Source organism: Tachysurus fulvidraco, chromosome 19 (assembly GCF_022655615.1).
Source record: "Tachysurus fulvidraco isolate hzauxx_2018 chromosome 19, HZAU_PFXX_2.0, whole genome shotgun sequence".
In the NCBI taxonomy this organism is placed as follows: Eukaryota; Metazoa; Chordata; class Actinopteri; order Siluriformes; family Bagridae; genus Tachysurus; species Tachysurus fulvidraco.
Window position 1 is genome coordinate 3,728,506 of NC_062536.1, and position 13,183 is coordinate 3,741,688.

Below are 13,183 nucleotides of genomic sequence, written 5' to 3' on the forward strand. Positions count from 1 at the left end.
AAAAGAAAGGCACTGCTATGGGAAGTAAAATAGCCCCTAACTATGCCTGCTTATTTATGGGTCTTTTTGAAAATCAATTTGTGTTGCATCAGAGAAATCCATTCTATTCTGAGATCTTATGCTACAAGCGGTTTATCGATGATATTTTTCTGCTTATTGATTGCACATTAGATGAATTAATGGGCTTCCACGAGTATCTGAACTCTTGTAATGAACATTTGAAATTTACTTTGGAATACGATAAACATCGCATCGGTTTCCTGGATATTCAGGTATATAAAGATGGCACAAAGATAAAAACTGATCTTTTTCGCAAGCCCACGGATCGAAACACTACTTTATATTGCATGGGGATAGTTTTCATCCCAGACTGTTGGTCAGAAGTCTTCCGATCAGTCAGTTTAATCGTGTATGTAGAATATGCAGCGATAATACATCTTATTCAAAGCAGGCTGCAGACTTGACAAAAAGATTCCTCAATAGAAGGTATAAACAAGATTGGGTTGATTTGGCCAAAAAACGTTTTGATCAGTTAACAAAAGATGAGTGTCTTCGATCAAATAAGCGCACTAAAAATCCAAACAAGTCCCCTTTATGCTGCATAAAATATTCTCCACTTGTACAGTATCAGAATTTAGACAATCTGTTTACAAACATTGGCACATTATTGATTCGGACCCTAAACTGATCAGAATATTCCCAGAGAAACCTAAGCTTATTTTTAAGTGTGCCCCTAAGTTAAAAAGACCTCCTGGTTAAAAATTATATACCGTACAGTAGGTGGGCAAAAACAACGAGAGCGCTTCAGACTAGAATTAGTGAGCACAGAAGTACTATTAGGACAGGGGATGAACATAGTCCTGTTGCCGCTCATTTTAAACAAGCAGGGCAGGTCAGCGCCCTTAGATATATCGGGGTGGAGCGGGTCAATAAAACGTCTAGAGGAGGAGATCTCAGGACAAAAGGCTTCTCCAATGTGAAACATTTTGGATTCACTATTTAAATACAATGTCTCCCCATGGTCTTAATGAAGAGTTTGATATAAAGCCATTCTTATAAGGAGTGGGGATATGTATGTATATATATGTATATGTATAAGTGTGTATATATATATATATATATATAAAAAATTGAAATCACAGGGTGGGTCAGTTGATTACAAGGCCTATATATCCCTTTTAACAAATGTGTTCCATTTGCCTGAAGAAGACCCAGTAGGGTCGAAACGTTGCTTTTTAACAAATTAATAAATATGGGAGTTTAAACAGTGTTGTGGACATTTTTTTCACTTTAGCAGTTTCTTTTGTCCTGCACCTGATAGAAGGTGCGATGTGCAGTTACAGTTAAACAAATCCTATAATATACACGTATGTCACATAACTGATTGGGAATACGTTAATATTACAAGACAGCTGCCCTCCCCGTATGCATCAGTAGCCTGACAGGAAACTGCTTGGTAAGTTTTATGGAGAATCTGAAACAGTTCCTCTAAAGACAGGTTACTTTGTCATTAATTACGACTGGGCTGAGTAACTAACAAACTCGGTCTCAGCAGAGTTGCCTCACTACTGCATGCACTCTCTCAGGGATCCATCTATTGTCAAACTAGTCAGATGGGTTTCTTAGGTATCTTTAGAGAATAAATTAAACTTTTAACCATTCCCATAAGTATACTCTTCTGTTATGTTTTCATGGTGTCTAGATGTTCTGCTCATTGATTATGCAAGTGTGCAATAAGAACTTGCCTCGGTTAAGGTTATGTATATTTATTAATACTAAAATTAAAGATTACATACAGTTATCTCCTGTGTTAGGAAAATTTTGAATGTTACTAGTTTTATTTGTTCTGTATTCTTGCCACTTCTAATATATATTAGAAAATATATCTACAGTATATAATAGATATCGCAACATAGAGGAGTACAAAATATGTGCCACACAAAAATCCTTTGGTGACAGATGACATTGACATCTAAACCTTGAGTAAACATCTATAAAAAGCATATTATTTAAATAAAATAGACAAGCCATTTCTGCTTTTATAACCTCTTCTTTAACTGCTACAGTTTCCGTATTAAGTTCTTGTGCACCACATAAACTGTTGAACACAGTGGACTGTTAATCTGTAACAGAATAAAACAGGGAAATAATAAGAATAAGATAATATAATATTAATATTATTAATAATAATAATAATAATAATAATAAAAAAAACTTAAAACCGAACATAGTCCTGTTGTTTTTATTCGGTCAGTTCTCTCAGCCTCACTAACCCTGCTCTAAACCACTGCAGCCTTCAATACACCAACCAGGAGAACTCAAAGACAAAGTTTTTTTTTTTACAATGCAGGACTTAAATTAAAGTAGGAATTATAGAAAAAGCATACATCAAAAATGTATAATACATTTCTCATTAAAATCTATTTCACAACTGACCTGAACTGACGATGTAAAGATTTCAGGGATCATAAGCACTATGTCTATATGTTAATATGATGTGACACAATTTGTGTAAACACAGTGGAGACAGACATCTCTCCTTTTCCTTTTAATTCTTCCTGATACCAAGTGGTTTCTGGATCTTCTGATAGATGATATCTATCTTTCTGTAAACATGCCATTTAACCCTGCCCATTCCCATGATCTCGGCTGAGGAACAATGTGTTTGCTTTTTATTTTATTTTATTTATTTGAGCTGCTTCATGCAACTTGTATTCTGGAAATGTAAGGATCTTTTTACATTTGAATTAAATGAAAACTAAAAGTCTTTTAAATCACACGAGCCAATATTTTATTCACAATAGAACATATAACAAATGTTTAAACTGAGAAATTTTACACTTTAACCCACTGAATGAGCTTATTTCAAATTTGATGCCTGCTACAGGTCTCAAAAAAGTGTGAGGGCAGTAAATGGCTGTAAAAGAAAAAGTTTATAAAAGGTTCAGCTGGGAGAACATCTAGCAACTAATTAAGTTAATTGATATCTGGAGAAATCTCTGTGTAGGGGACAAAGCCAAAGACCTTTATTGGATGCCCGTGGTCTTCGGGTCCTCAGAAGACACTGTACGACTCATCAGCATGATTGTGTCAATGACATTACTAAATAGGCCCAGGAATACTTCCAGAAACCACTGCTGGTAAACAGAATCCGCCATGCCATCTGCAGATGCCGAATAAACCTGTATCATGCTAAAAGGAAGCCGTAAGAGAACATGGTCCAGAAGCACCATCGTGTCCTTTGGGCCAAGGATCATGCTGTGTGCGTGTGCTTGGAGCAGGAGAGAGAGAGAGAGAGAGAGAGAGAGAGAGAGAGAGGAAGAGTTGGAAACAAAGCCGCTGAACTTAAAATGGTCAATGTGCGATCTGTGCCTTGATAAGTATAATGCACCTAATTAGGTGTTCAACCTGAACACTCAGTGTAGTGTTAGTAGGAAAAATCGGAAAAACATTGATATCACCTCTGAAAATAATTTTCTTTTGGATCTGAACTTTGAACTTTTTGAAGTTTGAAAAGTAATCTGGTAAATATTTTGCACAAAATCAGTTTAATAGGTAATTATCAGTAGAACATATTCTCAATGTAAATCAGAGATAAGACAAATAGACCACCAGAAGTTAATACAGTACAGAAATTGTGCAAGAACCAACCTGCACGATGTTGTGTTAGTAAGGCTCGCGACCTCGGCTTGCTGCGTCGCCTGATACCGTGGGCCAGGAGAGGGGACGCAAGGAGAGGGGATGCAAAAGTGGTGCCCAAGGAAGTGGAAGCACGGTTAGTGGGCGGGTGTCCATGCTAGGCTGAGAACAAACCCTAGCCGCCGGCACTCCCATCCATTCTACTTTCAAATGTTTGCTCCCTGGACAATAAACAGGACTACAAGCATGCAAATCTGAAATCAGTGTTCCCTTATTTCAATCACTATGTGGACATTGCAACGAGAGGGGAAAACGCTAGAAAGTGCTAAAGTGCATGCGCTGCTGAAGGCTACAGACCTAGCCTTCAGTACAGGGGACAGGGCGGCCCGACAAGGGCCAAACTGTCCCGAGCCATCAGAGAAACAATGACTTCTATGCCCGGTTTGAGGTGCAGAACAAGGTAGCACCAAAGAAGTCCATCCCTCCACCCAACAATGTGAGGAGAACTCTATGCGGAGTTAACCCACGGAAGGCTGCTGGACCAGACAACATTTCTGGCAGGGTGTTCAGGGAATGTGCAGAACAGCTAGTGTATGTCTTCACTGACATTGTCAACATTTCCTTGAGCAGCTCTGTTGTTCCTATGTGCCTCAAAACAACCACGATCGTCCTGGTCCCAAAGAAGTCTACAGTGTTCTTCCTTAATGATGACTAACGTCCCGTCACACTCATACCTATTGTAATGAAGTGCTTCAAGAAGCTGGTCATGAGTCACATTAAGACCCAGTTACCACCCTCACTGGACCGCCTACAGTTGCAGATGCAACAACCCGTCTCTGGATGTTGATTAATCTAGAGCACGACTCATGTGATTTGAAAGTCTTAGAAGCCTTTATCATCGCCACATATACATTACAGCACAGTGGAATTCTTTTCTTCACATACCCCAACTGAGGAGGTTGGGGGTCAGAGTGCAGGGGCAGCTATGATATAGCACCCCTGGAGCAGGGAGGGTTGAGGGCCTTGCTCAAGGGCCCAGCAATGGCAGCTTGGCTGTGCTGGGCATTGAACCCAGATCCTCTGATCAACAACCCAGAGCCTTAACCAGATGAACCACCACTGCCCTCTTTTAGTTTTCATTTTATTAAAATTTGAGAAATGTCCCAATATTTCTGGAACTCAGGTTGTATCTCATAGTATCACTAAATAAAAAAATACTGTACTTTTTTCTACAAGGGACATTACTTGAATTTTTTAATGAATAAAGATTGTAAATGTCCTACAGAAACTGTATTTTAATCCTGCTAAACATCTGCAAGTGTCAAATGTGTTTAAAAGAAAACACCTCAGGAGTATTTCTTACATAGTAAGATTCATTATGCACTTTTAATTAAACCAACAATACTAAATGCATTAACGGTTATAATACATTTTGCTGTGTTATTCCTTTGCAAACTGGAAATGTGTTTATATTTTTAACACCCATGTGGTTTTATTGTAGATACAAAAGATAATAATACTACACAACAGTGACCACTAGGGGATGAGCCAGAAACAAGCTTCATTGCAGCTTTAAAGCATTAAATCCTATAAAAACACGAAAAAACCTATTTAACTAGTAAAGTTTATACTCTCAAGATTTTCTTAAGCCCACACACAAAGCATAATATGATTCATAGCCGTCAAACTATTTGAAAATTTTTTTGAGTAAACTGACCTAGGTGGCGCTAGACCAGTTTTTCCCTTACCTTTGGACGCTTCCCTTTCTTCACTGAGGTAATATTTTTCAAAACAAATATTCCACAAAAATCCCCACAGGTCCAAGGAACTGAAATCTCTAACTTTTTAATCCAAAACGCTTTAGTCGCCTCGCAAATATTCCGTTTGTGTTCCGAAAACTGGAAACAGTAGTGCGCCACCATCTTGTTTTTCGGCTCTAACGTCTCATTGGGGGTTTCAATTCTAAATTTATAGCCCAGGGCCTAACGAATCAAACAAGTCCTCACTTTGAGCCAATCGGTGCTTGTATTGCAGAGATAGACGGCTGGGAAGCCAATGAGGTCATGACATCATTTTTGGGAACCCGCCTTTGACTGACAATTACTCCTTCCAATAGCAATGAAATGGGCCGGGACCTCTACAGCTCTTTAGCCAATAAGGAGACGATTCCAACGGTATGCAACATTCCAACGGTATGCCACGTCTCCGAGGCCTGATGCTGCGTGAAAAAGGTGCGCAAAGGATTTATTGCGCAATCCTCGACCTTTTGTCACTCTCACAGCTCAGGGTGTCAGGTTACAGGTTACAGGCCTTTTTTCACACCAGACTTGTAGACAGAGAGGCTCTGTGTGTTTTAGGCCTTTTAAACTGAGCATGCAGTCTTTTAATTCAAAGTTATACAGTAAACAAGAACACATGACCGGACGGACATGTCTGTAGAAAAAATGTTTATATTGAAGCCATTTTTGGGTCTTTTAAGTTGAAATTTTTTTTGGTGAAAGTAAAGACATGTGGCTATGACCCTATTATTATTATTTTATTATTATTATTATTTGGTCCCTAACATGTTCCAGAGAAATAAGATTAATCAGTTTATCAGGTAAACAACCCAGGCGGAAATGAAAACCTTCCATTCTAGCCTCTGTAACTTTGTGCCAGTAAGGCCTAGAATCAATCTGACACTAGTTTCTGAAACTAGAGAATCTCTCCTTTCCAATGAGACCAGGCTCACCCCTGTGTGTCAAAGTATGTGGGAGCTGTACCACTTTTGGTTGGGTAGGTCATGTAGGCGAAAAACCTGCAATAGGGGGCGAGATCCCTAACAGGTTTGGCATATCATTTCCTTTGTTAAAAGCTTCTGAGATGATTGAATGTCACTATTCCCTGAAGCTTCCCTGAGTTAAAATTAGAGAGGGACAGACAATAAACTGATTTAAAAAAAGATCTGTGGTTGTTTTATACTCTCTCAAACAGTGTTGCTCTACCAAATCTATAACCACACAGGGACTGCTTCATCTGAGTTACTCCTCCAAATTTCCTCCTGCTGTTCTCTGCTCCACCTTAATCACAGCACTGCCACCACCTAGAAAGCCCCCATAGACCAGGACAAACCAATCTCCTTCTCAGTCCTTCAGGCTTAAACAAGAAGAGGTCAACTGGGGGCCTCGGTCAGAGACGATGTTGTGTATGAGGCCATGCTGGTGAAAAATGTGCTGAAGCATGGAGATACAAGCATCTTGGAGAATTGTTCAACGACAGAGATGATGGAGGTGTGTCCAGCCGACAGGGGTAGGCTCGTAACAAAGTCCATGGATATGTGAGACCAAGGATGCCTGGGAACAAAGAAAGAGTGGAGAAAGGCAGCTTGGAGGGGTCCTGGGTGTCTTCTGCTGAGAGCAGACCAGACAGACTGGCACGAACTCCCAGACAATCTTCTTAAATAATGGCCATCAGAAGTGCTGCTGGAGGACTGACAGGGTGCGGGCAGTGCCGGGTTTACAGAACAGCCTGGAGCTATGGCACCACTAGAGGACTTGAGAGAGTGGAATATGGCAGGTCAGGATAAACAGGTAAACAGTTTATTGAGTGTTAAGGCACATTCGGTCTCAGGGGTCCAGACAAATGTTTGCAGGGTGGAAGTGAGCCGATGTAAGTGAGCAGCAATTGGAACTTTAGTCCTGGATAAATGTTGGCAGATCCCAGAAATTGCTGGAGATGATTGTTCATGGCCTTCATCTCAAGGGTTGTCAGGTAGTACAGGTGACCCTGTGGGGACATAGAGCCAGGCAGATGGTCAATAGCACAATCTGATGATTCAGTGTTAGGGATGCAACCATGGCCTTATTGAACTTTGATTGACAGTGACACACTCACAATGAAACCATCCCTATTTAAGTAAGTTAGGGACCAAAGAGTGGCAGCATGTCACTTCCTTACAAAAAAGTTTTGACAATCTGGTCACAAATAATCACACACTCCTTAATAAAAAGAAATGTGTTACCATGCACATAGAGTACTGTGCTAAGGTTTTAGGCAGGTGTGAAGAAATGTAACGAAAGAATGCTATATTTTTTATTGTTTATTTTTATCAATTTACAAAATCAGAATGAGCGAACAGAAGAAAAATCAAAATCAAGTCAATATATGGTGTGACTATCCTTTGGCTTTAAACCAGCACCTTGCACAATTTGTACATTTACAGAAAGTGAGGATGTAAAAGTCAGGTCAAACACAATGGCAAAACTGAGCACAACAACAAGACCCAAGGTAGTAATAGTTGCATTAGCAAGGTCTTTTCCAGGAAGAGATTTCAAAGAAGACTGGTGTTTTAACATACTGTATCCTGTTCAAGCTACTTTACACAGCGGTCAGCCAAGGTTATTATCATATATATTATTATATCAGGATTTATATAAATATTATGGACACTCATATAATTAGAATATAAACTCCTAATCTTGAGGCTGGTTTTCTTTCTAAACAACTACAGTAGACGCCACACACGAGTCTACTGAAAGTCAAGATCAATTGATTAAACAGGTAGAATGTGGTGTGGCTCCTGCTAGTCAAGGCAGATGGCAAAGAAATCGTATGCATTTGGGATATTTTCTAATGAAATTCGAAATAATATAAACAAATAACTGAAAACAGAATGAGCAGGATGAAATGAGTAGTAATTAACTGATGAACAAGTGAATGAATCTCACACCAGATGCTCAGTGCTTCATTTTTGTGGCACGAGAGCTTTTTATTTGACTGCATGCCATAAAACCAGTCCTGATTCACACTTTAAATCTTCCACAGTTGTATTATTTCAGGCTACACTTGAATACAGAGTAAATACACACTAAAAATGGAAATGGAAAGTAATTCAGAGTCTCCATATGGCTGTGGCTTGTCATTTATCCACATTTCAATACTTTAAAATTAGCATAAAATAGCGATTTGATGAATTTGCTTTTGCTGATAGAAAAGAACAACTTTTCCAATAACCTTTTTTAACCACTATTCAAGCAGTAAAAAATTAACTCCTAAAACATTGTGCATTATTATTATTTGGATTACTAGTAATGTAATGTGGATGAATAAAAATTTATCTACTTTTTGTCAAATTATTCATTACAAAATTATAGAACCTATCCAATTGGAAAAGGCATATTAAATTATTAAGTCTTTGGCAGGTAATAAACCATTATAAAATTCTTGACCTACTGTATTAAATTGAGTGATAGAGAAGTACCTGGTGTTCTAATGAGCGATGGTTTCACACCAAAAATGTATTTATTATAAATACATTTTTGGTGTGAAACCATCGCTCATTACACGATATGGGTACTTATCGATACTCCATATAGAGACTCTGAATTACTTTCCATTTCCATTTTTAGTGTGTATTTACTCTGTATTCAAGTGTAGCCTGAAATAATACAACTGTGGAAGATTTAAAGTGTGAATCAGGACTGGTTTTATGGCATGCAGTCAAATAAAAAGCTCTCGGGCCACAAAAATGAAGCACTGAGCATCTGGTGTGATTCACTTGTTTCATTCACATTCACTTGTTTTATATATATATATATATATATATATATATATATATATATATATATATATATATATATATATATATATATAGATATATATATATAGAGAGAGAGAGAGAGAGAGAGAGAGAGAGAGTTGAGTAGTTGCATGATTATAATATATACCATCAAAATTTAATCAAATTGCATATGTTCTGTTTAGAGCCAGTTTAATGGAGTATGTAACTAAAGAAAGCGAAAACTATATTTTAATGTTCTGTTATTAAAATTTGCTTTGCTATATTTTAAGCACATTGCTAAGCTATTTATTTTAAGTCCAAAATAAACACTGTGATATGTGTTAATGCCTAGAAATTATTAATCAAAGACAAGAATGAACAATATATTGAGTTTTCATTTGTTCCTGCACAGTTTGAACCTGAATTATAATAATTTAGTAAAATGACAAGGTTTATTTACAAACGGTAACATTTTTATTGAATTTAAGATACAAGCATGGAATACATTTTGTTGTTCTGTTTTCAGCATGAGGGATCTATTAAATCAAAATATATGGCTAATGGCTATCTATCTATCTATCTATCTATCTATCTATCTATCTATCTATCTATCTATCTATCTATCTATCTATCTATCTATCTATCTATCTATCTATCTATCTATCTATATATAAACTACATAACATTAGTGCTAGATATGCAAAGGAAGAACAAAGGAAGCCAAAAGTATGTGGACACATCATTATATTTCATTGTAAGTATTATTAAACAACTATTTTTTCCTGCCCTACCCGAGGGTGAACTACCTGTCCACTGGTCACACCACACATCACTGCTGCTTTGACCCGTTTGTACAGCACTTTAACAGCATGCATGACCTCCTCTGTCTTTAACGTATATATAATGGGGTTTAACATGGGTGGAATAGTCTGTGTCAGAGTAGAATTGATTATCCGATCATTGACAGTTATAGACGATGTAAGAGCTGCCACATTGGTGCCAAAAAATGGCAGATAAAATAAAGCCACTAAAATAAGGTGGGACGTACAGGTTTTCATGGCTTTTTTCCGCTCAAAACCATGTGAGATATTCAGCAAGGCAATGCCAATACAAATATATGAGACAGAGATTAACATCAATGGAAGACAAGCCAGCAAAGCAAAAGAGAGTACAGCCATGACACGATTTATAATGTTGTCATTGCAAGCTAATACATAGATTGGACCATGATCACAGAAGTAGCTGTTGATGACTGTAGATCTACAGAAGGACAGCCTGGTTATCAGAGCTACAAGTAGAGCGATAATCATTATAGAGATAATCCAGGTAATAACAATAAGTAAAGTCATTGCTGCTTTGGTAACAATAGCATTATACCTTAAAGGAAAACATATAGCAACTACCCTGTCATAGGCCATAACAAGCAGAGTAAGAGATTGTGAGGTCATGAAGATTAAGACAAAAAACATGTTTGCCAGACAGTCTTCATATGATATGACTTGATTCCCAAACAGAAAGGTATCAATAAGCTTTGGAATAAGAGCAGAGCTGCCACCTAAATCAGACAGAGCCAGGTTAAACACAGCAATGTACTTTGCCGTATGGAGGGCACGTGTTAGATAAATGGTACACATTATAAAAGAATTCCCTAAAATTGTCACTGCATAGACAGTACAGAGAAATATATAGTAATACTTTGTGTGTTGAATATTGGAAAATCCATTGATATAGAAAGTGGAAGGACGAACAAATGTCACATTTGCAGAGAGTAAAGGTGGCGTAAGAGTCATGTCAGGTCCTGTTTGGTGAAATCCCCTGTGGAAAACAATAAGAAGTACTTTTATATAAACACATATAATACACATAATTATAATATAATAATTCTATCTTCAAATGACATAATTTAGCATTAAATTACACCAAAACACATTTTAATGAAAAGTCTATACTTTTTTAATGTTCTAACTGGTCCAGTTAATTCATGCATGTAATAATGCCTTCAGACCTCACATTCAGGTCACATTTATACTTTTTATGTAGTAATGTCATATCTTTTGGCCACACCTCTGAACAAACTGAAAAGGGTGGATCCACCCATTTATTCATATTCATATGCAACATTAATAATAAGTTGATAAGTAAGGTGTTAAAGTTTAGCAAACATTTCTAAATGAATGAATGAATGAATGAATGAATGAACAAAAAGAAGAAATGGCAAATCTTATGACACCTGATATTAAAAACAATGAGTAATTAAAAAGTTAGTGATAGAATCCACAATAACAGTATAGACAGTATAAACAATGTGACATAGTGCAACAGGCAGTACCTTATAACTGCATCAGTGTTGCCTGTATGTCAGTGAGTTGAAAACAGTGTTCACTGTATAGTATAGAATAAAATATTATATTGTCATTGTACAGCTGAACAATGCAATTAAGGTTCTCTCATTTAAAATGTGCAAACATTCACACACACACACACACACACACACACACACACACACACACACACACACACACACACACACACACACACACACACACATACATTGTGAACTGATGATTCAGAGAGTAAGCTTATGTAGATAAATGAAGATGTAAACAGATATTGATGAAAACCAATGGTATAAAATACAACTGTTAACAAATACAGTAGCAAATGTGTACAAAATGTGCAAAATAGGGTGAGGGCAAAGTGGGCAGTCATTCCAGATTTACTCCCCATTACACCTGGGTTTGGGTCTCTGGTGTTCCTGTAAGGTTAAAAATAATGTCTGCTTCCTATTTTGTGGCAGTATTTCTGGCAAGGCCCACACATGATTGTCAGGGGTTCACAAACTGTTGCCTATATTGTGTACTAAGGATTAAACATGAGTAGACTTGTCAGTGTTTTATCTACCCCTTTACTTACACAATCTTCATCCACAACCAGAACACGAGATAAAACTAGAATAGCAAAGTAAGAACAAGATGGCATCAACTGGTAAACAAGCCACAATGATATGGTGTTAAGGAGGGAGTTAGTTAGTTAGTTCGCTAGTTAGTTAGTTAGTTCGCTAGTTAGTTAGTTAGTTGGTTGGTTAGTTGGTTAGTCTTGTCACCACCACATCCCTCTTTAGGCTTAGCATTCTAACTTTATTTATTTGACTTCATATTTGTTGATGTGTACTTCATGTATGGGTGAGTGGTGATTATACTGTTAGGGCAGTACAAATAGGACAGTGGATGAGACAAAATAATAGAAAAGACACAACATGGACATCAGGACAGTGTTTGGATGAGGGCTATGAGAAGATGTGCAGAATGATGTGCAATAGTCAGAATGACGCTTGAGTTCATTTATATAAAGTTTAATTTCTGTCAATGGAATGAATGTTTTTTTTTGTTGCGCATGTTTTATTTTAAGATAAATGAACTAGATCAGAGTAAAATATTATTAGTTTGAGACAGTTTTATTACTAGTTAAACTATATAAAGTGCCAGTGGTGGCTTAAGATGTTAAGCTCTTAATGCTGCCACTATTGGGCCCTTGAGCAAGGCCCTTAACCCTCACCGCTCCAGTGGTGCTGTATCATGACTGATCCTGTGTTCTGACCCCAACCTCCAAAGTCGGGATGTGTGTAGAAAGATTGTCACTGTGCTGTAATGTATGTGTGACAATATGTCACAACCAGGGAAGGAAGGAGACGGACCCGTATTCAGGATAGCTTCAAATGAATGGGGTTTAATAAATGATAAAGACAAAGACAGTAAATGACGATAACTAAAACAATATGAATGACGACACTTAACAATGACGCAACGTAACTAATGTAACTAACGAGGCTCACGTAAATACAAACGACAATGAGATACAATTAGGACCAGGTGTGGAGACAGGGAGGAGCAGACAAAGGCGGGGCAGACACGTCACAACCAACAACAACAACAACAGTATCACATGGCCGGAAGTCCGGGCTGATCCCTGACACAATAGTTAGGGCTCTTCTTTATATATATTTAC

The 13,183-nt window shown here is 37.5% G+C and overlaps 1 protein-coding gene across 1 annotated transcript; it reads right to left on the reverse strand.

The window, feature by feature from the left end:
- Positions 1 to 9,942: 9,942 nt before the first annotated feature.
- LOC113645634 (olfactory receptor 1-like) lies at positions 9,943 to 11,276 on the reverse strand. The gene is made up of 2 exons (XM_027151348.2): positions 11,243 to 11,276; positions 9,943 to 11,015 (listed from the first exon to the last, which is right to left on the reverse strand). Exons 1-2 carry the CDS (start codon positions 11,274 to 11,276, stop codon positions 9,943 to 9,945), a joined length of 1,107 nt encoding a protein of 368 aa, XP_027007149.2.
- Positions 11,277 to 13,183: the final 1,907 nt, after the last annotated feature.